General features: G+C 36.8%; 5 protein-coding genes across 8 annotated transcripts; 2 read left to right on the plus strand and 3 right to left on the minus strand.

Moving 5' to 3' along the window:
- Positions 1–1,734: 1,734 nt before the first annotated feature.
- LOC145224261 (uncharacterized) lies at positions 1,735–6,831 on the minus strand. The gene is made up of 6 exons (XM_080090722.1): positions 6,697–6,831; positions 4,979–5,053; positions 4,026–4,239; positions 3,135–3,487; positions 2,436–2,697; positions 1,735–1,829 (listed from the first exon to the last, which is right to left on the minus strand). The coding sequence occupies exons 2-6, from the start codon at positions 5,027–5,029 to the stop codon at positions 1,753–1,755; spliced, it is 957 nt and encodes a 318-aa protein (XP_079946848.1). The 5' UTR covers positions 5,030–5,053; positions 6,697–6,831; the 3' UTR covers positions 1,735–1,752.
- Positions 6,832–12,943: 6,112 nt separating this feature from the next.
- On the minus strand, positions 12,944–15,495 carry LOC145223888 (small ribosomal subunit protein uS5). The gene is made up of 6 exons (XM_080090295.1): positions 15,433–15,495; positions 15,112–15,250; positions 14,550–14,747; positions 14,114–14,287; positions 13,851–14,010; positions 12,944–13,425 (listed from the first exon to the last, which is right to left on the minus strand). Exons 2-6 carry the CDS (start codon positions 15,247–15,249, stop codon positions 13,262–13,264), a joined length of 834 nt encoding a protein of 277 aa, XP_079946421.1. The 5' UTR covers position 15,250; positions 15,433–15,495; the 3' UTR covers positions 12,944–13,261.
- A 348-nt stretch (positions 15,496–15,843) lies between these two features.
- On the plus strand, positions 15,844–16,888 carry LOC145223889 (mitochondrial intermembrane space import and assembly protein 40-like). Its single transcript, XM_080090296.1, has 3 exons — positions 15,844–16,009; positions 16,084–16,185; positions 16,274–16,888. Exons 1-3 carry the CDS (start codon positions 15,988–15,990, stop codon positions 16,633–16,635), a joined length of 486 nt encoding a protein of 161 aa, XP_079946422.1. The 5' UTR covers positions 15,844–15,987; the 3' UTR covers positions 16,636–16,888.
- A 47-nt stretch (positions 16,889–16,935) lies between these two features.
- On the minus strand, positions 16,936–19,877 carry LOC145223887 (kelch domain-containing protein 10-like). The gene is made up of 8 exons (XM_080090294.1): positions 19,672–19,877; positions 19,169–19,298; positions 19,019–19,107; positions 18,734–18,888; positions 18,480–18,628; positions 18,264–18,418; positions 18,014–18,198; positions 16,936–17,587 (listed from the first exon to the last, which is right to left on the minus strand). Exons 1-8 carry the CDS (start codon positions 19,808–19,810, stop codon positions 17,363–17,365), a joined length of 1,227 nt encoding a protein of 408 aa, XP_079946420.1. The 5' UTR covers positions 19,811–19,877; the 3' UTR covers positions 16,936–17,362.
- Positions 19,878–20,253: 376 nt separating this feature from the next.
- On the plus strand, positions 20,254–24,351 carry LOC145224332 (GATOR1 complex protein NPRL2-like). Of its 4 annotated transcripts, XR_013859609.1 has the most exons (9): positions 20,290–20,481; positions 20,577–20,674; positions 21,075–21,292; positions 21,786–21,982; positions 22,271–22,443; positions 22,556–22,729; positions 23,161–23,254; positions 23,420–23,736; positions 24,140–24,203. XR_013859609.1 is itself a non-coding variant. In XM_080090804.1 (8 exons), exons 1-8 carry the CDS (start codon positions 20,383–20,385, stop codon positions 24,266–24,268), a joined length of 1,182 nt encoding a protein of 393 aa, XP_079946930.1. In that variant the 5' UTR covers positions 20,254–20,382; the 3' UTR covers positions 24,269–24,351. The 4 variants fall into 4 exon arrangements, 3 of the variants coding, with proteins under 3 accessions (XP_079946930.1, XP_079946929.1, XP_079946931.1); XM_080090804.1 differs by lacking the exon at positions 23,420–23,736 and having other exon boundaries at positions 20,254–20,481; positions 24,140–24,351; XM_080090803.1 differs by lacking the exon at positions 24,140–24,203 and having other exon boundaries at positions 23,420–24,113.
- The last annotated feature ends 227 nt before the right edge of the window (positions 24,352–24,578 follow it).

The raw sequence follows: 24,578 nt of genomic DNA on the forward strand, positions 1-24,578 counted from the left end.
GTCATTGAAAAAGCAAGTATGTGGACAAACAGATTTCCACCCTCGAATGGCAACAGCTCGCAAAAGGCTCTGAATGTTTGGGCAACGAGCTTTCCATTACTACTACAACCTTCCGCAAAAGACCGAAGTTTGGTAAAAAATATCACAATAACATACAAACGACCACCAACACTCGGAAACCTCCTTACCCGCTACAGACGGCTAGCGCAAGTCGGGGAAAACAGTTCCATGCCTATTGGGGGCTCATCTGCACCTTGTGGACACTGTGCTTTGTGTGGACACTTTGGAAATCACAAAGGAATGGTTGACTATACCACTAACATAGAAAGCAAAAAGGGTGTAACAAAGTTACGGCAAACACTCACATGCCGCAACTATGGCATATATGCTGCCACCTGCACAATATGCCAAAAGCAGTATGTCGGTCAAACAAAAAATAAGTTTTCAGTACGTTGGACGGGACACAGATCTATGTGGAATTCTTTCAAACCGGGTGATTATAACGAAAAGGCAGCCCTTTGTCAGCACTATGCCACAGAGCATAGCGCCAACGCCCGTGACCCTATCAGCACGTGTTTTCGGGTGCAGTTTTTGGAGCAGCCACCTATCCATCTACTGGACATCTATGAAAGTAAGTGGGCCAGCAAGATTGGAGCTGAAATAAACTTACAAAAAATGTTTTTACCCTACATTAAATAACATTTTATTTGTTTATTCCTACGCGTTCATTTTTATCAGTGTTTCCGCCATTGGTTTTTACAACGCTTCTGCCGTCCTTATCTACCTTCTTTTGCCCCGCGCCACAGATTGAGCGTTTTTCTTTTTCTTTCCATCTTTACTAGTGCGTGTTTGGCCGCGCCATCTGCAGGTCCCAGTTCTACCTTACTGTCAGCAGTTTTTAATATGTTTTGTTTGTGCTTTATAGTTATACCTGCATACCATTTTTTAGCGCTGTTTTGTTTTTAGATACTGACGATGCCTATTACTTAGGCGAAATATATATGTCTAATAAAACGGTGGACGACTTCAGACTTGTCAAAGTTTTCAGTCTGTCTCACCCGATATGTTATACCCAGGGTTGCCATACCGTCCTTATTTCTAAGATTTGTCCTTATTTTGAAGGGCACTGTCTTAGAAAAATGTACTGTCCTTATTTCTAAGAAATGTCCTTCTTTTTCACTTACGTCCTTATTTTGTCTTATTTTCAACAATTACAAGTCAAATCCCCGCTATAAGTTACAGTTTACCGAGACCTGAGCTGTTGTAAAATGCACAAAGTATTTTCTACGAACAAGGGGTTGCTAGAACATATGTTTTCTGGCAAATATATGGCATATGATATGTCATGGATCATATAAATTCAAAGATTTATTCTAAATCGTTTGTTTAATTTTTTAATTGTCCTTATTTCAGGCTCTATGTCAATGGCAACCCTGGTTATACCCCTATAATAAAAACCTAAACCATATTTTTTTCCGAATAGACTGGTTTGCTGGCAGTTCCACATGAAAATGTATACAAAGGCTGAATGCAACAAGTCAATGCCTTGTGTCCATTTGCATAATAAAGTCAAATTAGGTGGCAAATGTTAAGGATTTATTTCAGGTCCGAACATATAACATTTGTCTGATCGATCGTGTTTTTATTCATTGGCTTAAAACAAGTGCAATTAACCGCTAAAGAACAAGTAATTTCTGAAAATGCTGATTCTGACTAGCAAAGTCAATGTTTGAAAAGGCTTTGAGCAAATCTTCACAAACAAATACCTGTGTTGTCCGGCTTGTGAAGAAACGACTTTCGTTCATTTCGACCGAGAGTTGATGGCGGCGCTGCAAAAGATTCAGACAAATTTAACAATGTCAAGTTCAAATCAAATGATCTGCATAGCAAATGAACATTTTGACTCGTATCTTTTCATCAGCACTAATGATCATTACGACGAGTTTTGTTAACAAATCAAATTCAATGTAAGGAAATGTGTAGATCACGACTTGAAGTTTTCGAAAAAAAGGCGTTTATGATGAATTATCCAATCGCAATAGACACAAACAGTTAGGACTACAGCAAACCTCGGTTAATCCGAACCCATTTGGACCAAATAAATTGTCAGGATTAGGCGAAAATCCGGTTTTACCGATGTCGATTAGTTCAAGCCTTACCACAATGCTAATCATGTGTAGCTCGAGTTTTGTCCAAAGATCCAGATTAACTGAATCTGATTCAACCGAGGTTTACTGTATATTTACTTCATGACCATTTTATTCCCGTGTCTATTAAATCTTGGCGTTACCTTTAAACCACAGAAAGCTGGATAAAGGCATTTGTTTAGCAAAGCTAGGGAACACTTCACAACTTGAAAGTTTACAGAAAGAAGTTGCAAAAATGCTTCTTCATGAACGTTGGCAATATTACCAATTTTTTTCAAGTCAGCTTACTTGGCATGGGTGGTGGCGGAAATTCTTGTTCCGCTTCAACGGTTGTGTCGTCATAAACATCGTCGTCCACTGGAGGCGGTAGATCTGTCTGTTTGAATGCATGGAGATGGCTTTTCTGGGCAGGGTTGATTGGTTCTGGCTTTTTGGCCCAGGGACGCGCCGGGGGCTCGTCATTGTTTCTGTTTTGCCAACTTGGCTTTGGAGGCCGTTCTGGTTCTTCTGGCTTAGGTTTTGACCAAGAGGGTGTGGTTATTTCAATTACCTGTCGGTTTTAGTGTAATTCATTTGTATGGGGTACTTAGTAATGTATATTTAATCAAGTCAAGATTTTATTAAAATTTAGTTTTTCCATTTATCAGATTAGTGCCAAAATTAAAACAAGTAGTTGCTTGGCCATTGTGAGCCAGTTTCCTTTGTGGTTTACTCCCAGTTGTGGCATCAAACAGAATAGGTGAGGCATGGCTTTTTAGCTTGTTAATTCCAACATGCTGGAATGCCGTTGAATGTTACACTAGCCAAATACGGCCTATCTTGTTACCAGCTGAACTGATTAAACCTTAAGAGCAGTGTACACTGTCTGCAGCTTTATTTGCACATAAAGCAATCAAGTAGAATTTGATAATAATGTGATCTAAGCAAATGGCAAACTCAAGCAAATATAAGTTAAACCATTTTCTAAAAAAACTACATCCACCTCACCTCTGGCTTTTTCCAAAGGTTTGGTTTCTCATTTTGATCTTCGTCTTTCTTCAACCATCCGGGTTTGTTGGCTGCTGGAGGCGGAGGCTTTTTCCAGGATGGCACCGGTTTTTCTTCGGCAACCTCCGGCTTTTTCATCCATGGCTTGTTAGAAACTACTGGTTTTTCATTTTCTTCGGTTTTAGTTTGATTTCTTGCCCATGGTGCGCTATTTGTGTTCGGAGCAGGTTTTTTCCACGTAGGCTCGCTATTTCCGGTATTTTGTGTGTCTTTTTCCCACGGTTTCCGCGTTACCGGAGGATCAGAATTTTCGTTCGATTTCCTTTGGTTTTGTTTCCAAGCTGGTTCCGGGGCTGTGTATAAAACAGAAGCATTGTTAAACAGACCACCTCCTCTGATTTAGCGCCATGTCGAACTGAGTATTATAAGTAAAAACGGATTCACAAACCAAAGATAAATAAAGGATAGGCGACTAAGGTGAGCAACTAGTTTATATTTATGTTTAAGTAGACAGTTAACTTTTGTTGCGTCAATGATGCGTTCATAAAGTTGAGCAAAAAAATTTGTGGCTTTCGTAGGATAACACAGGATGCTAAACCTTACTTTTAAGTGCCATTATAAAAGAGCAGGTGTAGGAAAATATATACAACAAAAAAGGCAAAGTGAAAGTGTATGTAAAGGTTAGCACACAATCTTGTTTACAGTCACAGCCTTATCGAAATGGGTTTCAAAATTTGGGAATGAAACCACTTAGCAAGCTATCGTGAACGTTGCATATACAAGCAGATGCTCAACTACTATCAGTTTTAACAAAATCATGAAGCGGTACCTTTTTAATGGCCCCTTCTAGTAACAATTTTTGTGTGCAATAAAAATTTCCACATTATCTACCTGTTTCATTCTTTTCTTCGCGTTTTCTTTCCAATTCCCTTTTCCATGCAGGCATTGATCCGGATCCACTAGAAGAGAGGCTGCTGACGTTGTTTCCGGGTCCAAACTTTCGCGAGGCATCGGAACCGGATCGGGTATTGTTAAGAAAGCTCGACCTAGGAGCCGGCTTTGAGTCATTGTCGGTCGTTTTTTGCTCCCATGGTTTAGCTAAGGTCTGCATGAAAATGCACTTTTGCTAAAAACGATTTAAAACATACGTTGTTTATTCCTTTCTAAAAGTGTAACCTTACTTTATGGGTTACTGAGTTCTGTTTTTGACCCTTACGTTTGTAGATTTGCATAAGTTCAGTTGTCAAGACTATTGGTTGTTTAAACGTTTTAAAAGTCACGGACAAATTGGAATGACAAAACAAATACCATTAGGTTGTGTTACATCCAGTGCTGGATTAACCATTAGGCAAAGTAGGCACGTGCCTACAGGCCAGTCAAAAATCCAGGCCACTTTAAAACCAGTAGAAATTTAGTCAATGATTTGGCAATACTGATAATTCTAATTTTTTAGTTGGCAACCTTGATTTTCGGGCCACTTATAAAATGTGCCTACAGGCCAGCAGACCCTTAATCCGGCACTGGTTACATCAACACGATATGGCAACATAAGGGGTTTTCGCAAAAAAATCCAGCAAGTAGCAAAAATATACAAACAATTGTTAAAATTGACTTGGGCATTGATTTTTAATACATTTTCCCTAAATGTTCGTCAAATTAGTGAAAACATTAATGATCTCTACAACAATCGGAGCCACGAATATGGTTAACTTTAGCTCAAACGTATTGAATGTTTGTTTTTACAGCTGTGGACTAATAAAACAAACAAACATTTGAACGACACACAGTTGTAACAGGCAATGAGCAATAGCTTGTTTTATAGAACTCAAGTCAGCAACACCTACCGATGGCTTATTCGGTGTGAACGCCGGCTTTCCGGGTGGTTGCCCATACATTTTAACCAAATCCGCTACCACGGGCTGCAAAACAAAGCAAGATCACTTGAAGGAAGTATATCACGCGTAAGCCTATACAGTTGATGTGGTAATCACAAATCATATCTTGGTCTTAAAAATTGCTCACCAAAATGATATTCAACTTACAAAATGAAATTTCACAATTGCTTATGTTTTACTAAATCGTGTACTTTTATTTTTCAACTTTGACAAACAATCCGAGAATAGATCTTTCCTCTTAAACTGGCGTCATATTATTAACGGTCAGGTTTGTTGAATTTAAAGTAATTTCAATCTCGTTAGCTGTACTGGTTTGGTTTTCCAAACTCACTACGAGCTTGTAATTAAGCGTCCGAATACAGACTAATCAAACAAATTAGCAGACAAAATCGTGCACTACAAAATTCTTTGACGTTTTGTCAGACTGCATCAGAACAACGCCTGCTTAATAACGTAAATGTGTTGGCAGTCAGTCACCCTGGTACGGTGATGTAACAATAGGCTATGAATCACCAACAATAATCGTTTGATGATTAGGTAATTTCTTTGGAACTGCGCTATTACAATCAGCAATTCTAAGCCTGAACAGGCCATTACACTGTTGGATTGTTATTTACACTGATTGCCCACAACCATAAATCCGACTACAACATTTCCTTTTTACCTTTCTGCAATGTTTTGTATTACTAAAGCCATACAACTTGATAAAATTCGGTATACTATATATCAGGGGCGGGCAACATACGGCCCGCGACGGGATTTTGACCGGCCCGCAGACAGTTTCCGGGTCATACATGGTAATGTGGCCCGCGGCCACAGTCTGCCGCAATCCCCCACTACTTGCATACTACGTCAAATTATAGTTGTAACGGACAGTAACGCTCCCCAATAGCAAAAAACTTTCCCGCCGTTACTATCTAAGCAAAAAAAACTATCTAAGTCTGTGGTGTATGCATTAAATTGGTGTATGCACTATGTATGGTGACCGGCTATACCTTTTTAATATAACGGTAACGAGCTTTCCCTCAAACTTGTTTCACTTTTACACTTTCTATAGGTCTGCTAGCGCTTCAAAAACTGTTATTAATGTGGAATGTATAGGTTTCTCTTTTGCTGAGTAATGCCTCATTACTTTTAATCAAAATGACAAAAATAGCTATTGTTTGCGCATAATCGTATGATGTTATCTTGTCTATGACGTCACAAACTTTGCTTGGATGCGTTAGAATTGCGTGAAATTGACCCTCAGTGTTGTTGTAGCAATTAAATTGGGTTTTAACTGTTAACATAAGCATTCGTTGGTGCTGGGTAAATCTAATTGCACGCAAATGCTCAAGAGTCAAGAACTTTAAAAAAACGATATAATGGGGGGCGATATTGAGTCAGTGCCCTAGCAAGGGGGCGATTTCGCTAAAATGGTTGAAGACCACTGGTTTAGGTGGTCAAAAATCCGTTTCAAATCACTGGATAAATACGCGATTAATGTATCGATTCGGGAATCCGGCCCGCCAAGTACTTTATTTTCCCATATCAGGCCCGCCGACTGGAGAAGTTGCCCGCCCCTGCTATATATGCTCAAGGTAATTTTTGCATCACTGCATACCATTGAGAAAGTTATATACCCAAATAATTGTGAAAAATAAACAAAAATCATAAACGAGCATTACCTTGTTTTTCCAGAATTTGGACAATAACTTCTCTTGCACTTTTATAACAAACAGTTGATGTAACTTTGGTGTTTACAAGCAAAACAAAAGCACTGCAAAGCAGAAATTGGCCTAAATGTGTGGATTACAGCCGTTCAAGTTACACCACTCCACGCATTGCCTGAAACCCACGCAGTAAATACACTTCCCATTGAACCCGCAAATAACAAAACAACAACAAAACTTGAGCTATATCTGTCTCAAACACCTCAACCAGTAGCCATTTCAACTTGCCTAATATGTTAATTAGTATTAGTAATAAACTTGTAAATTTTCTTAATACCTCAAAACTATCTGTTTTTAAACTTTTTCCTAGAGTGCACTGTACATTTGCGTAGCACTATACCGGTTATGACGCAGTTACTGATCTAGCGAGATAGTAATACACGGAAGTCAGCTCTGCTTGTGCTGTGTGGCGCAGCTGACAATGCATAATACACAGCATGATTGTGACGACATAGTTCGGTGTCTGGAATAGGTAGTTATTATTGTTCATAGTCTTTGCACTTTTGACCGCAACTTTGGCTTGCGCCGATTGATAAGCGAAAGTTCGGCTTTGTCACAACGAATTGCCTTGTAAAGTATGCTTCCAAAACTATGCTTCGTATGCTTCAAACGCGTGGTTTGGTATAAACTATGTGCAAGCTTCCTTATACTAGTGTGCTATAGCTACTCTCTGTTGACTTCTTTAGACAAGCAAGCCATGATTCAATTTCCGAGTTTCGACCAACTGCAACCCATATGACGTAAACTTAATTACAAATTCTAAGGCTGTTTTCTTTATTCTTAAAACATCTATTTATGGGACTATTGTCTTCCAGACTATACTTTATTGTTTCTAAACCAAGCTGATACATACGTTATTACTCCGTGGTCAATTTTAATGTGCGGTTGACTAAAGAAATGTTCACCTATACTTAAAATGATAAGCAGTAACCGTTTTGTTACGGATCGTAACGCAACAATTGGGTTTTCTAAATAAACTTGTCATAAAAAGCAAAACATTTAACAGTTTCGGGCGTGTTACGACGCTTAGAAGCAGTTTCTTACTTTCACTTGCGGAGTTTCGGCTATTTGTTCTGCGTACAACACGATCGCTGACTTGTGGACGTTCGGTTAAATAAATTGTGTTATTTGCACCCTAATTATGTCAGTGCTATGGTCCTTTAAAGCGGTTCTTTTGCGATCCCTCTAATCTTCATTTTCTAAATTAACTTCTAGTTTTAACATGCAAGACCTTACGTTTAACATCTAAAGTTTATATTTCAACATTTAAATTACAAACGTTACATGCTGTTTAAGCTATTTACTACACGCTTTTACTCAAAGAGCGAAACTGATTAACTAAACTAAACATGCCTAACACCAAAGTATGCCTAAAACCATTCACACTACAGCAAGATCTCTTGTAGTGAGCAGTACTGTAAGAGGGTAATGTCGGCCCTCACTTTGTAAACAAAATTGTGGAGCTTGTGCCTTTACTTCGTGGCAGGGCAAACCGTGCCGTGGCTCTCTTGGCGTTTCCTTGACTCGCTAGAACGATAATTGACCGGGTGGCCCACGTCATTGCGCGGTGACGTTATTGGTGTTTGCATAAAACCCAATTTTTTAACCATTCCGCACACTATGAAACTATAGTCACAGCTGAACTACATGACATGAAAGGCTAGCATTTACGAATAACTTTCAGACATAATGGTTGTCTTAGCTTTAAACTGGAGTACAGCTTTATATGCTTCCAAGGATTGGCTTTCGTTAATGTTGCTTATTGCGTTTTCAGTTGACGCGGACTCACGATAAATGTTACTTTACTTTTGGTTACGAACACTCAGCCCTATGGTCTTGTCAGTCTTTGTTAAGGTTGTATAGCTTTGAACTAGCTATTCTTCGTCTTAGGGAACACGTTCTGCGCAAACTGCAGAGTTTTACCGGTTAACTCTGTCATCTTTGCTGCATACACGATATACTGTACACCTGCTTGGAAAGGCACATGCTTTTATACTCTTTACACTTACTATTTGGTTTGAAACAAAAAGACTGACATGTCAAGAAAGTGAAAGCCCCATATTGTCTAAAAATATCCTATGTACGCGAAATTTCGCCTTAACATATGGCTTTTTAGCCACCAAATGTCTCAAATCGATAAACAATTCCATGAGTTAAATATTGTCGAAATGTCCTTGCTTTTTATCCACTATTGGTTTCGCATTTTCAAGTATTCAAAAGTGTTTGACTAAATATATATTTTAGTGATACTTTTGCACGACAAGCTGCAGACTGTAAAATAACATTTCAGGTTAAACCAAAAGTACATGGCTGGGACTTTTATTCCCTCAAAAACAGAAAACCACATACCAGGTATTTCTATATTTGGAAGACAATAGTATAAAAAAAACTAGCTTGACTAAAAAATAAATAAAAAACATTTGATTTACAAGTTACTGATGTTTAAAAAGCAAACAACTTACCGATTTTCGACTTGTCATGTTATATTTCTTCAAATTTAGTGTTGCATGAAGTTTTTACATCTGCTACTCATGTACCACAAGGAAGTCTTAATAAAGCCTCCGTTAACACACCTACTTGAAAACATAACCAATAGCATTAGAGGTAATGCTGCAATTCCGTCGAAGTTATGACCTTAAAAAGGTATTTCACATACAAAAGATTCAAGTCAATCCTTGCCCCCTTTGGGTCTGAATTTTGGGTCCAAAGAGTGGTATTTGGACAAATATTTGTTATGTGTGCGATGTATATCTCGCTTGTACAGCATTTTTTATCGTTGGTTGTGTGTAGTGTACGTAAGATTTTGTCCCGGTGTTTTTATAGGCCTAACGTGCGCACAACATAACGAGCATCTCGCGTTGGCATTTGAGAAAAAAATCCCCCAGAACTATCAAAATAGACACTCTAATGCTGTCGTAATACCTTAGTTACTAACCAAGCTTCCTTGATGTTCCACTTTGGGCATGTAAAACGTAAATGTGCACTGAACTAGTTATCGAAATATCATGATAAAGTTGACCTGAGAAATGTACACAATGCAATCACACCATTCTTTGCCTGAATGTCTGCAATACTCTGCCCTGTAAACTATGACAAAGGTTTGTTTACAAAAATTTGCTTTATGGTGACTTACTAAGCTGGCGTCAAGTCAAGCTGAACCTTATAGAACACTTTCGTCCGGTGTGTTTCTGGCTTTTGTCAAACCTTGCGTGATCGGCCTTTCCTCTGCATATATACTTCCCGAATCGTGGTGGGGAAGTTTACGTTAATGATTGCTAAGCAATGGCAAATTTTCCTGTCTACTCAACTTGTCAACCGACATAAATTGCTGTCCTAACAAAATAAACATAGCAAGTTAAGCTTTTTACTGCTGCTTTTAAAGGTTGTAACTTGTGCGATTTGTTGAACATGATATAGGTACAAGGTTTGTGCCGTAATAGTAAAACCCTGAGTTTACATGTTTAAAATAGAAGCTATAGTATAAGAAACGCTTGTGTTAGAGTAATACTGTCATTGTGATGCAATAATGATACTTTGCCCTTCCGCATTCTAAAATATACGCCTTCGCCAATTTCTGACAAACACAAATAAGTCAAAAACTTGACACCGCTATAGTTACAGCGCATTTCCAGCTTCTCTTGACTAAACAAAGTTAAAAAACAAAGGCAACGGGGATAAAATGCAAACGAGCTTCGGCAGCTGCGGAAATTTGTGCTATTTGCGTTGTGCCTTACTGCTTTGCTTCACAGATGCAGTTATAGTAACATGTGACCCAGCGATAAACTTTGTTATTTTGCCAAGATGAAACTGCAAAACCTACATACACCGACATCGAGGGAGACTAAAACAGCCAGATAATTTTTATTAACCCAGTGATAAAAAACGGAAATAACCAACTCAAAGAGGGATGAAGTTGCGGTACTAAAAATGTTAAAATTAAACCCTGAAGGATTATAAATATAATAAATATACCTCTAATAGTAAGCAAGTTAATGTCCACGATCACTGCTGTTTCAGTATGTTTTATTTTGTATGCTTTTACATCTGTTCTCCTTTATTTAACCTTTGTTGTTTGCAGTTTTTAGACACTGACGATGCCTTAAAGGTGAATATATACCTCGATTTTATAGTTTATTTTGTATGCTTTTACATCTGTTTTCCTTTACTCAACCTTCGTTGTTTGCAGTTTTTAGACACTGACGATGCCTGTATGGGTCAAATATATGTCTCGATTTTAACAACTTCGTATCTACTGATTTTGAGTCAGAAGCACTTGCTTTTTAATTTTCGTTTACCGAAGGATTATAATGATGCTGTCAAGCGAAATATATGCATATCTCAAAAACTTAACGTTTTTCATGAACTTAACTCAATAGACATAAGGTTCATTGCAGTCTTCATCCACCAAGCCATGAACTGGGTGATTCTGTTTATAATTTTAAAGTGCAAACCCCGAACCCTGTGCAAACATGCACTGATGATGACAATTGACAACAGAGATTGTCGAAACGTCTGAACGATGTATTCTATATACACCACTACCTTGGCAGTAATGTTTGTGATTAAATTATAATTATTGATTACACAATTCCTTTAATCTGTACGAGGTTAAGATCGTGTAAAACAAAGCTGTTTATAACGCTGAGCTGTGTTTTTAATGTTATTACAAAACAGTTTGTCGCAAATAATTTTTAACCATAACACTTACTAGAGTTGCAAGGATTTGAATCTTTTCTTCTTCAATTTACAAAAAAACACAAAACGGACGATAAACTAAATCCAAACATGTTCAAACTACTGAGAAAACTTTATCTCAACTGCAAAAAGCCTATTTTCTGACAATGATAGTTACGAAAGCACTGCTTTGTCTACATAAAGGTCGTTCTTACTTTGACCCTTACTCGCTGGACGTATAACAAGAAATTTTGACGCATTACGATGTGTCATTGGCACGAAAAAGCCCATGTAGTGAATCATGCACAATTGATATCTTTATTTCCGTGTCTATCAAAATCAACTACCCTCGGTACATAAAATTGTTCGAAACGCTAAGATTGGCCCAACAATTATGTCCTGTTTTGATTTTTCATTAAATCACTTGTTAAGTACAACATAAATTGCAAACACATTATCCCAACACAAAGTGAAAGTGATAAAATTCTTTGCTTTGCCACCCACGTTAATTATTGATTTTAAAGTCTGGGAAGTATATTGACCCCAAAGCCCAACATTACATGTGATCCTGCAACAATTAGGGTTTGGTTGTCTATAGTCTACTCTATGCCTTACTGACCATAAGGTAGTCGATTTTGAACACTGAAACTGGGTGGCCTGTAGGCTGGTTAACACCGTTAAATGATGGAGGTTAGCGTTTACATTACTTCAACGCGCACACATTGCCTTTTCGTTTTGGGTTATACTCTTTACTCTATAAAATTATAACTACCAACTGCAAGACATTTTGCACAACAGATTCACTCGCCGTTGAGTTAACTCACAAAACAACTTGCTGGCCTCAAACACACTACACGATATTGGCCTTTGCGGCTCAAATCAACTTGTGTGTACCAGGAACTGGTGAGACTTTGTTTAAAGCGAAACTAGTCGTGTTTTTGCAGTTACCTACCGGAGCTGAAAATCGTGTTTACACTACTAAGGAAACGTTTTAGTGAGATAGTTAGTAATATGCTAGTGCTATCAATTTTAGTGACTTTGGCACAAATTTAACATATGGCTAATCAGGTCCGTATAGTAATCTTACAGTAAAGCCAAGGGCCCGGAAAAAAATCCAGGATGGAATAATCATTTCATACACACAAACAAATTGATATACTTTTCTGATAATTGACAGGTAATCATGTTCAAATACATGTATTTAGTAGAACTATTTCGGGACACGCAGAGTTCACAAAGCGGTACACACGACTAAAGCGAAGTTGTAACCCACATTAGTTTTACTTTAAACAGCGGTTATGAAAACATGTGATCCTGCCTTGAACTGCCATTTTGGACAGCTGCCACTGCACAACCTATGCACAGACTTTGGCGTAGGACTAAGTTCAATAAAACCTTTTGCTGCAGTTACCGCACAAAGATACATTTTTGTTTTTATCTACCTGGAGACGTTAACGCCTAAATCAGACCACTTTTACCTTATTTCGTACCTCAACTGTCACTTGCTTCGTTTTTACAAACACACCAATTTGAGATGCAACTTTGTATTCATACCACAACGCACCAAGAACCGGGCTTGCTCTTCCACGAACGCAACAGAAAAATCCAGATTAAACAAAAAAGCGGGCGGGTATTGGCCGTCCAAGGGAACCTTCTGGAACTTAGGGGCGGGTTTTTGTAAAAACAAGTTTTTTAAGTCACCGAAAAAAGGTAGCCTTCGCGGTAAAATGAAACGGTTGCGTAATCAACACAAAGTATGCACATCAAAATTCGACAAAACTTGGCTACACGCCATTAACGGGTGCTATTGGCCTTGCCTTTGCACTCCGGGCTGCGCCGTCGTTGTCTAATATTTGCGAACCTCTTGCCTCTGGACGCCCGACACGGCGTGCGTCTTGGTGAGATGGTCAGTATACTCCTGGTATGGTGTTTTTGTCAACGGCTGGTCGCGCCACAGGTCAGGGGTCAAGTAGCTGTACGTCTTCGAGATGGCATTGAACGTGGCCTTGGCTGTAAAAAAAACATTGTTGGTGATGTATTATGGCTAAAAACTAGACACATTAGGGTTTTACTTTGCTGTGTTTGTTTTGATTCAGCAAATTTGTTTCCTAGGCTCTAAAACTGTGGTTTTGCAATCATTTTTAAGTTGTATATTAGGGCAAGCAATATTGCTAGGAATTTTTCATTGCGCTGCTTGATTTATTTATTTTAGAACAACTACATCTGTTTGCTAGGACCCAAGGCCATGTTTTCAAAGCATTTGGGTCATATTGTATTATATGATCGAGTGTTAGCTTGTATTTTTGCTTATATTTAAGCAACATCGCCACAGCTTTAGATTTGTTTTTTACTCGCTTTATTTCTGTTAATTAAAGTACAAAAAAGTCCCGAAAGAACTTGCTTAAACAAACAACAAAACAGCTCATTATCCCTACCAAAGTTTCCCAGCGTGGCGGTCTGTCCAGCGGCAGATGTGTAACAATCTTCCAAACCAGCCATACTCAACAGCTTTTTGGGTACTGGAGCTGACACGATGCCTGTACCACGAGGTGCTGGAATGAGTCGGACGTGGACACTACCACATTTGCCATGCACCTACAAAAACACATTTTTGCCTCAATAAAAGCTAAAAAAATTGGCTAAGATGACAATCTTTAAGCAAAAACAAAACAAAATCAAACTGCTAAAAATTATGTACCTTGCATGGCACAGTATGAGGCTTGCCAATTTTGTTTCCCCAATAACCACGACGAATTGGGATGACGGAGAGTTTTGCAAGGGTGATCGCTCCACGAATAGCAGTGGCAACTTCTTTGGAGCATTTTACTCCAAGACCAACATGACCGTTAGAGTCACCAACAGCCACAAAAGCCTGAAAAAAGAAACAAACAACATAAGCATGACACAAAACAACATAGAATCTTACAAAAGAATATACATAAATAGACAGTTTCCGTTAACAACATAGATTAGATTTTATAAGACATAGATTTTAGAACATAGATTTTATAAACATAGATTTTATAAGAAATCCTAAAGGGCTAACTTTCTTTCCAAGCTATTGCACACCTTTTGGTATTATGCACAGAATTGTTTTTTTTTTTAACAAAATGGCTCAACTAAGTGCTTTTTACCTTGAAGCGAGTTCTTTGACCTGCACGGGTCTGCTTCTGGACTGGCATGATCTTGAGTACTTCATCCTTAAGCGAGGAGCCAATGAAGAAATCAATGATCTCACACTCCTTGATAGGAAGTGAGAAGAGATAGATCTCCTCAAGAGATTTGATTTTGCCATCCATAACCAGTCTTCCCAACTTGGTTACGGGAATCCACTGCAAACAAAAGTAAATAAAAAATTAAATTCAGGTTTAGTTTAGCTCTAAGAATTCAAAAGAATTGACAACAGAAAACAAACAATATAATGAATTTTATCAGGTCCTGTTAGTAAATTAAACTTCAATCAACATAAAAGACACATTTTAAAAGGGCCACTACTTTTAACACATTTTGTGTCAGTTTATACTAGTGTGAACCGCAAACTCTCCACGAAGAAAAATATAGCCTAAAAAAACACCAACATATTTTAATACTTTTTACCTATCCAAAAGTAAACAAATATATGTGCATGTACATGTGTATTACAGAAAAATGTAACAAAAATTAGCTAAGCATCTTTTGACAGGTATTTATCCTTACTTTCTTTTCCTCGTCTTTGCCACGTCCACGACCTCGTCCACGGCCACGTCCCCTGCCTCGGCCGCGTCCACGACCCCCAAATCCTCCCCGAAAACCTCCACGAGTTCCTGATCCACCGGCTGGTGCAGCGTCCGCCATACTGACAAAAGTACAAATTGCAATTACAAAAGTTTGAGACACACATGACTATTAAGGCGAACTCCTTCTGTTTACTATCTCATTAAAGCTCTAATAATTCTGTTAATGCCAAATCCTTGCAAAAGATTTTCAAACTTTATCAAATAATTAAGATTGAAGAGGATAAAAAACCAACGTACTCACTTGTTGTGGTAAATTGAAAAAGACTGATGCTGGATTATTTACGTCAGGCGTGTTATATGTCACGTGGGAAAAAAATTTACGGTTATGGGGTGTCTTTAATTTTTTCTTTGCCTTATTTCGCTGAAATTACAATCCAAACTACAAGACACGTCAGCTATTTTTTTATAATTTGTTGTTTTACGGAAGTTTTCATATAACGTGATATTATAGTTAAACTCAACTCAACTCAGTTCACGCGAGAAAATGCGTTTTAATAGATCCCCACAAGGAATGGTTTTGAGAATATGAATTTAAAATTTTCGTGTTTTACAAAAAAAACATTTTCACTGATTTAAAAATACGTTCAATAATCAACAAAAACAAAATACTTCATTAAAAAACTTGACTGATTTGAAAGTGCTGTCGTAATACTGGCTTTATGACTCAGCGATTTGAAGGTCGGGATTAGAAAGCATGTTTGTTGTTTGTTTTGTAAGGAAATGAAAGAAGTGATTACTTTAATTCAGTTGTAAGGTGATTTGAGTACCCCCTTTGAAAACACGGAGAAGTACTAAAATGTCGTATTGCCGAAAAGAAGGTAAATGAAACATAGTAATTTTCGTTAAAAACCAAAATGACTGCAAAACGTTGCTGTACCTGTATATATTTTAGGCAAGGACACGATCATTTTTGCCACCGAAGATTATTTGTCTGCACCAAGCACAGTAGAACTAAAGCCAGACAACCCCGATGATATTGACAAGAGCAATGTTGGTTAGTATTAATGTGAAATATTGATATTTAATTGTATAAACGTCAATACAATACAATACATAAGCGTTCGTTTTTACACCTTGATCAGGAGCTATTTTACCCAATGGAGAAATAAACTGGGAATGCCCATGCCTTGGAAACTTACCAAATGGACCCTGTGGGCAAGACTTTCGCGAAGCATTTTCATGTTGGGTAGACAACCGTGAAGATGAAAGCACATTTGCTGAAAAGTGTTACGAGAACTTTGTAAAATGGGAATCCTGTTTAAGTGAGCACAAGGATGTTTATAAGTCGTCTAACTCCTCAGAAGATTCAACTGCTGATGTAACACTGCCTGACACTTTATCAGCATCTGAAGACACTAAACCTTCTGTAGAAAAGGTCCATGAATTTGCTGCTGTAGAAACTACTTCCCCAAGAGCTATTGGGGCTCCTTCAGTCAAGAAATAAAGTCTACATTACATTGTTTTTATGTCAACAGGAAATGTTTCACACCATGTGGAAATGGGTAACTATGTCATAACAAACAAATTTTACCATTTGTTTCTGTGTGAATAGTGACCCACTTGGCTTTCATTTTCTAATTGTTAAGTGAAAAATTAGAAAGTCGTGTTCTAATATTATGTTCTGTTTTTCAATTGCTGATAACTTTTTGATACTGCTGCATTTATCAAAACATAAACATCCAAACTTTCCTATGCCACCTTTATACTTTCACAAATTTTTTTATGGAAAAAAGTACAAGTTAGGTTAACTACTTAATTTGAGGTTTAATATAACATTGTGATAGAAATCCAGGTATCAATATCAGTGAACACGCCTTGCAATGCAACAAATAGCAAAAAGACAAAACAAAGTAAAACATTTCAATTTAAAGGTCTTGATACACAAGAACACATGATATTGCATTTGACAGATAATTTAGGCAGAGCAATGTCAAACAGGGCAGCTAAAATGGCCATGCAATCAGGACTTTACACATTTCAATTATTCATTGTCAACCCAAATTGACAATTATTTGTTGCCTGAGTTTAGGCAAGTAACTTAAAAGCAAAAAAATTCTCGGACACAAAAACTCTAATATAAAATTTGTAAAACATTGATATAAATCTAAAGGCCACAATTCAGTGAAAATGGTATAAAATGACAAAATATAAACAAAAAAACTATCTGATGCTTATGCACCTTCAGGGCATGGAAGTTTATCAATAAATGCTTGGTTTAGTCCGAGGTTTAACAGTTGCCTCCTTGACATTTTAAGCAGTGATGGATTGTAATGTAAAAGTGCTTGCCAGCAAATAGTCTGAAGTGAAGGGATTTCCAACCAAACCTTGTAACATGAGTTTGTTCTTGTGGTTGGAGAAATACAAGAAACTCCACCGAAAACAATCATACAACCCTCCTGGAAATGAAATACCATTATATATTTGTAATATTGGGCCAAAACTGCTGGTGTTTGATTTTACTAAATACTAAGCAACATGCATGTTATGGTTACATATCACACATATAAATATATGCTACATAAATAGGTCAGCAATTTCTTGTGTTTTTTATCACTAAACCAGTTTACACTTCTAGAAACTGTAAATATATATTTCTCAATATAATAGATATATTTATATATGTTAACATGTAAAAATTCAGAGGGTCCCGGAATTTAAACAATCTTTGAATAGATGTTGTGCTTCTCAGTTAATATTCATGATACAAATCTAGGTTAGCACATAGAGAAGTTTGATCATTTTTTCATATGTCTTACAATATGATCCACCCATGCTAAATTTGTTTAACTTATATCAGGGCATTTTTAGTTGGTTGAACTTACAGTGGTTATTGCTGATGAATGAAAGTAAACAGGTTCAGGCATATCAGTCAGTTTTGTCCATTGTAATTCATCTAATTGTAATCGCCACAAATCACCAATGATAAATTCACCATCATAGCCACCACATATATACGCATTTTTTCCCAACTGAATACAGCTGTGGCAACGTCTCGGCAGTGGATATTCTAGAATATACGAAGGAATATTTTACACTTAAAATTTCACGAAAATTCAATTTAAGAGTACCAACCATTTAATCGTTTGTCACATTTGGCAATCTTTAATCTCCAAACATTTTCAGGGATTGAAAAAACATAAATATATTTTAAGGAATAAACGCTTTGTGATGTACCACCACCAAGAACATAAATATGATCATCGTCAAATGCAATCTCATGGCGATATCTAGGAAAAAACAATGTTAGACTTAGATATTTACCTTTTTACTGAAATTTACGGAACAAACCTTTCTAAAGGCAGTTCATCAGTCATGTTTTCAGGCTGAACTTTTCTCCAGTTCAGTGTGTGTAGGTTAAGCTCATGAAGCTCTGTGTTGTAAATGTAACCAGTTGTTCCCCCATACACATATAGATTTGAACCAATCACTGCCATTGCCTGCCACAAAAAAGTGTTATGGCTATTCATAATGTATAAAAGGTTGACAGGATTTGACAATCAGTGCAGTGTTTTGTCAAAGCGTTTGACAAAAAATTCCTGTACCTGGCCATATATTTTTTCTGGTTTAGACCCTTTGCAATCTACTGCATACCACTGCCCTGAATGTAAATGGCATGCTGTAAGTCGGTTGCTACTTTGATCACCAAATGGAAACCCAGTACCGCCAAACACAAGCATATGGTTTTGATGGCGAATAGCTGTAAAAAAATACAAATGAGTACAGTAGTATCTTTTAACATGACAATTTTGTTTCATCATTTTACATTATTCTAGTGTTTAGCACTAAATTTACAAACAGGCAAATCAAAATATATTGCAAAGCATTACCTGAGTGGGATGCTAGTTCATGTGGCATGTGTTCAGTGTTTGGGACTAACACCCAATTGTTAGTGGTAATGTTGTACTTCCAAAGTTCTCTGCAATGATAAATTCAGCATGTGTACATAACTATTACCACTGATAAATGTAAAAACTTACTTGAAAAGTGATGTTTCTCTTACTGCATTTGTTTGGGCATCATGATCAGGGTTGTATCCTCCCAATACCCACATGTGGTCATCAGTCGCAATGGCACGGTGACCACTTCGGGCAGAGGGGAAATTTACACCTGATTTAAATAAAGATAACTAGAATAAATAAATACAAAAGAACATCTGATAGTTTTTCTTAGTTTTTTGATTTTGAAGGTTTCTACACTCAAAGATGTGATTATTACCAGATGTGATACACATGTGATTATTACCAGCAACACCAACCAATACCCTTTTTTTAGGATACAGAATTCAGCATAAAAAAACTTTGGAAGAACTGGGGAATTTTGGGCAAATGTTTCTTGTGCATAATTGTGTAAATTAGATGATTGGTGGAATTGTTTAATTCCTAAACTTTACACTGAATACTAACCTCAGAAATTTATACTATTTCCTAACTGTATAATGGAAATATAAAAATAAAGACAAAGCAGAATGATTCTAACTTACCTTGACCAGATGTTGGGAGTTTGGCTTTACAAAATTGGTGAATTTGAATGGCAAATGTTTCCGTTTCAGTCAACCTTTCATTTACATGTTGCTGTTCCGTAACTTCCATACATGTGTCAGAACTACATACTGTTTCCATTCTATCTAACCGACCAACCAAAAACCAACTGAAACACTAACAATAAACAGTCAACAGAGACGAAAATATAAATAAATAACAAATGAACAATTTCAACAGGAATTTTCAGTTGTTTATTAAAAGAAGCAACCAGTAAATCATACGTGGCAACTCGAAAAGTTCAATAGTTCCCCATTCCCCTACGCTCAAGTTTTTCCAGAACTTAGTTTCACTTTAAAACAAACAAAATGACAACAAAACAAACCTACGAAATGAAATCAGGATCCATAAAAAACAAGCCGCCTACGTCAATACTACGCTTCACTGATTTCCACTGTTGCGTGACAAAACGTCAGCAAATAAAAATTATGTGTCTTTAATGTTTACCGACGTTGTTTTGGTAATATATTTGAAATACAAAATAATATGTTTCTTTACGCTGCATGTTCTATTGTTTAAATCTATGACTGTTTTTTTTTTTTAAATTTTGAGAAGTGTTTTCAAATGCATTACTATTTAGGGAATCTACCGAACTTGAAAACGATTGTGCAAATGAAACAGCAAATTTCGTTTTGCCAAACCAAACAAACAAAATGGATCCAGCTGCTCAACTTTACGTCAAAAAGCATCCAATAGAATGCATGTTCTTCAGCGAATTCCACCACAAACAAGGCCCAAGAATAACTTACCAGGTACACAACTTGTTGTTTAGTATGTGAAATGTGTTTTTTAAGACCAGTAGTTCAGTACAGTTAACAATTAACATCTATTCAAAAACTTTTTCTAGTACCCTGATGGTTGCATCACGAAAGAAAGTGGTCTTTTGGAGGCAGTAATTAATTACATCATACCGAAACCGGATTTACAACAGAAGCTAATCACAGTGTAAGAACAAAACGTGTTAGAATGTTTACCTTTTATTTTGCATCTTCCATTTAAACACTCAAAACATAAAAAATGTAGCCAAGATGTAGGGCCATTTGAAATGGTAAAGCAAATAATTAAAATAGCATTTTTCCCTTCATCATGAGTATAAGCTGTATAATATGGTGTAGCTCAGCTGCATTGCATTTGATCCACCAATTGTGCCCTTCACTGTTTTGTGCTTTGTAATGTTTAAACATTGCACAGCTATTTCCGGCTTGGTGATTGTTTTAGTGGAACTGTATAACTATGTTTTCTTTTACCAAACAAAATAAAACCAACTCAATACAACTTAAACAGATATGTAAAACATAAGCTAAAATTTTTATTTTAAACAGTAAATTTAGTTTGGTTGTTTTAGCAATGCAGTAGGAAAAAAGGTGATTGGTTGTCCAGTGTGCCTAAACAACTCCAAATACCCAAGGAACCAGTACGTGTTTAATTTTGGGTTAGTGCTTGACAATGAGAACAAAAGCTCTCCTTGTATTCCACTTATAAAGAAGCTTTCCACATACATGGTTGAAGTAGAGAAAGAGGATTCATTTGTCTCCAGTGAAGCCACAAAGTCAAGAATACCTGGTAATTGTTTGATTGTAATTTTGTGTATGTTTTTCTGCTGATTTTTTTTATGAATGGTGTTACAAGGGCCATGTACTGTATAACAGACTTCAGAAATATTGGTGTATTTTCTGCTATTTAGGAAATATAATGTTTTTGTTCATTTAATAGATTACCCAGATACAGTAGACTTTGGTTAAACTGCATTCGGTTAATCCAGATATTTGCATATTTCATACAAAACTTGCTTAAGTAACAGCAAAATTTGCATTTGTAATATGGCAAGGCTTGAACTAATTGACATTGGTTAATCTGGAGTTTAGCATAATCCGGAGAAAGTTTGCTGTACCAACTTGGTTTGCTAACTAAATGTGACAACATTAGAAATTACAATCCAGACAATTGCCAACCCAGATTTAAAGTCTGTATCCCTGTACTGGGTTGAAAAAGTACAAGTACATTTTATCAGCTTTCAGCTATTTACCCTCTTGCTTATGCATGACATTTGATTTAGACATGCTGAAGCAAATGTTCGATCAACTGAATAAGAAAGGAAGCTGTACAATATCTGTCAATGAGTCAACAACAATATATTTGAAAATTTTCCCACCAACTTCGCTTCCCCCTGCTGTATATGACCATCATGTTCCTATTCTATGTGTGGATCCTGAAGATTATGATGCCAATGACTGGGACCTTACTACACTACAGGTGTAACTACTGTTGGGAGTATGAACGAATGAGAAATAATGAAATTTACCTGTAACATTAAATAGAAACCTGTAATGTTAAAACTTAACAGTGTACCGCCTACAGGCCGTAAGGTTTAAATGTTTTGGAAATAGGAGCAAAAATAGTTTTTGTTTCTATGAGCTCTTAATGATTTCGTAGCATAAATTAAGCATCTTTAGAAATACCCAGGTTTTCTTGGTCTAGTCTAGTTCTTAAAAAACAAAATGTAATCAAGTTTTGGTGTTAAAAACAAGCCTATTGATTTAGGTTTTGCCATTTATCGACGGTTTCAGACATGTTCAAAAAATTGCATCAACTGCTGATGTGGATCCAGAATTAACACGAATTTGTGTTCAAAATCTTGCATTTTATAATCTTGTCAAACTCATCTCTGTTTTCCAATACACAAATGTGTACATCACAACATCCAAAGTAAATTTGTAAGTTCTGTGCATTTTGCAAATTCATTATGTTTGTTTTGAATTTTCTCAATTTTGTTCAAAAGGATTAAAAGTTATGGGTTGGCCATGTTAAATTGTGTTTGTTCTGCAGAATAATGGATGATTTAGAGTTCCAGAAAGAATGTTTAAACTATGTCGCTCGAACTGGGCATCAGCGTCCAAGTTTGAGAGATGTGATGACCCTGTACTGTGGTTTAGCACCTGGGGTCAAAGTTCAAGATCTGTGCCTGCGACACCAAGATGAGATTTCTCGTGTCAACGAACAGTAAGTCTTAGCCAAGTGAGATAAGCCATTGCGACTAACTTCGCATAAGTAAGATACATGGATAAACATATTGGTTCTATTGGTGGACTTTTTGGTGGTTGTGTTTGTAATTGACCAGTTTTGTACAACATACATCTTGAAAGCCTTACAATGTACCTGAATAAACTAACTTCAGATTTTGTGCTAACTGCAGTCCTTTTCTGGTTATATCCTCTCTGGCTGATTTCTAGTGTTATCAAAACTTGTTTGTTTGTAGACCAATGAACATTAAATTGTTTAGTACAGTTACATTTAACCTTCATACAATGTTAATATAATACTAATAAAAATACTGTCTTAAGCTCAATAACACATAAAATAGCTTGTGTAGAGAAACCAACATGTGTAGAGAACAAAAATGTCGTAAATTGAAACAAATTACTTTTTCACAGAAAACTCATACAATTTGGATTAATTCATGAAATGATTCGCAAAATAAATATGTACCCTGTTACATTAAAGCCAGTCCATCACTCCAGCTCCAAGGTTAGTGTAACAGAATAAAACCAACCACACTTTATATTTATGAATATTAACCTATTCGTTGTTGGCACCACCCTTTAAGTCACTAACCAGCAAAATACAGTTCCTTTTTCACAAAGTAACTATTATAACATAACCACAATGTTTTAACATTTTTTCACATCCTAGAACAGTGGTTCTCAAAGTATGGGTCGCGACCCAAACATGGGTCGTGCAGGGTCAAAAAGTGGGTCGCGCTATGGTGATTCAATTCTGCCTAAACGAACAATTACTGCATTAAGTAAACACAAACGAATTTACTTAATGCAGTAGTAGTGAAGTCCCCTCACTCGACCACGTTGTACAGAAAAAGGAACTAATCATTGCAACATACTGACAATAGCCTTCCAATTTTACTGTGGCAATTGTTACGTCATAGCACGGGGAATAGAAGTTAATCATACGAAACTGAACGTGGAGATGTAACAGTTAGCGTTTGAGGATGAGTAAGTATTCGTACAAGGAAACATTTTTAGATTTGGGGTTCACTTCTATCAATGATCATGGTGCTGCAAAGCCACAATGTGTGTTGTGTTATGTAGAATGTCGAATCGAACTCGTTAAACCTGCAGTCATTTTGACATGGGCAGACTCCTTTGTGGCGACGACGTGGTCTCGAAATTGTTACATTTTTTGATATTTGAAGGTTGGGTCGTGACATGTTCATAAAACTCAGATTTGGGTCGCGGTCAAAAAAGTTTGAGAACCACTGTCCTAGAAACAGGTCTGCCATATGTTTGTTAAGAACCACCGCATTATATAAAAGTTACAAAGTTTTTAATTGGGGTCTAACTTTGACTTAATGCACCAATCTCACCTTAAATGAAAAATTATATTTTACTTTTTCAGTCTAATCTGCACAAATATGCCACTGGACAATTTAGTTCTGAGGAGGTTTGCTGTAAACTAGGAGTGAACCAATCCGAACTTCACAGTCGACTTGAGCAGGATCACAACATTGTTACACTATGGAAGTGATAATAACCCCTTTGTTCAAATATTTATTTTTCATGCTTCCCAATAAAATAAAAATGTTGCAAAAATATATTTAGCAAAACCAACACTCAGTGTCAAAAGTGAATCTGTGGTCTCAACCGAAATTTGGTGCACATTGCCTAATACAGCGAGGTCCAACTATATTTTTGTTGCAGGCCATTAAAAATCTTAAACTTACCCCACGGGCCAAAGTTTTTTTGCAAAACTGTTTTCTGGCTGAAACATGTGGGTGACTATACAAAGTTTTCAATCAATAGATAATTCTCTTCTTAACTTTTATGGTTGTATACCA

This window comes from Phallusia mammillata, chromosome 4, assembly GCF_965637545.1.
Source record: "Phallusia mammillata chromosome 4, kaPhaMamm4.hap1.1, whole genome shotgun sequence".
In the NCBI taxonomy this organism is placed as follows: Eukaryota; Metazoa; Chordata; class Ascidiacea; order Phlebobranchia; family Ascidiidae; genus Phallusia; species Phallusia mammillata.

Excerpts from the sequence above, each read along its gene's own strand:
- LOC145224261 (XM_080090722.1), bottom strand. The coding sequence starts at position 5,029 with ATGTATGGGCAACCACCCGGAAAGCCGGCGTTCACACCGAATAAGCCA. Across the intron at positions 3,488-4,025 it reads CGAAGAAAAGAATGAAACAG|CCCCGGAACCAGCTTGGAAA; the intron begins GTAGATAATGTG and ends TTTTATACACAG. Across the intron at positions 1,830-2,435 it reads TCCGCCACCACCCATGCCAA|CGCCGCCATCAACTCTCGGT; the intron begins GTAAGCTGACTT and ends AATCTTTTGCAG.
- LOC145223888 (XM_080090295.1), bottom strand. The coding sequence starts at position 15,249 with ATGGCGGACGCTGCACCAGCCGGTGGATCAGGAACTCGTGGAGGTTTT. Across the intron at positions 14,011-14,113 it reads CTCATACTGTGCCATGCAAG|GTGCATGGCAAATGTGGTAG; the intron begins GTACATAATTTT and ends GTGTTTTTGTAG. Across the intron at positions 13,426-13,850 it reads CGCCACGCTGGGAAACTTTG|CCAAGGCCACGTTCAATGCC; the intron begins GTAGGGATAATG and ends TTTTTTTTACAG.
- LOC145223889 (XM_080090296.1), top strand. The coding sequence starts at position 15,988 with ATGTCGTATTGCCGAAAAGAAG. Across the intron at positions 16,010-16,083 it reads GTCGTATTGCCGAAAAGAAG|GCAAGGACACGATCATTTTT; the intron begins GTAAATGAAACA and ends TATATATTTTAG. Across the intron at positions 16,186-16,273 it reads TATTGACAAGAGCAATGTTG|GAGCTATTTTACCCAATGGA; the intron begins GTTAGTATTAAT and ends CACCTTGATCAG.
- LOC145223887 (XM_080090294.1), bottom strand. The coding sequence starts at position 19,810 with ATGGAAACAGTATGTAGTTCTGACACATGTATGGAAGTTACGGAACAG. Across the intron at positions 19,299-19,671 it reads ACTCCCAACATCTGGTCAAG|GTGTAAATTTCCCCTCTGCC; the intron begins GTAAGTTAGAAT and ends TATTTAAATCAG. Across the intron at positions 18,629-18,733 it reads CAGAAAAAATATATGGCCAG|GCAATGGCAGTGATTGGTTC; the intron begins GTACAGGAATTT and ends TTTTTGTGGCAG.
- LOC145224332 (XM_080090803.1), top strand. The coding sequence starts at position 20,383 with ATGGATCCAGCTGCTCAACTTTACGTCAAAAAGCATCCAATAGAATGC. Across the intron at positions 21,983-22,270 it reads GGGACCTTACTACACTACAG|GTTTTGCCATTTATCGACGG; the intron begins GTGTAACTACTG and ends CTATTGATTTAG. Across the intron at positions 22,730-23,160 it reads ATTTCTCGTGTCAACGAACA|AAAACTCATACAATTTGGAT; the intron begins GTAAGTCTTAGC and ends ACTTTTTCACAG.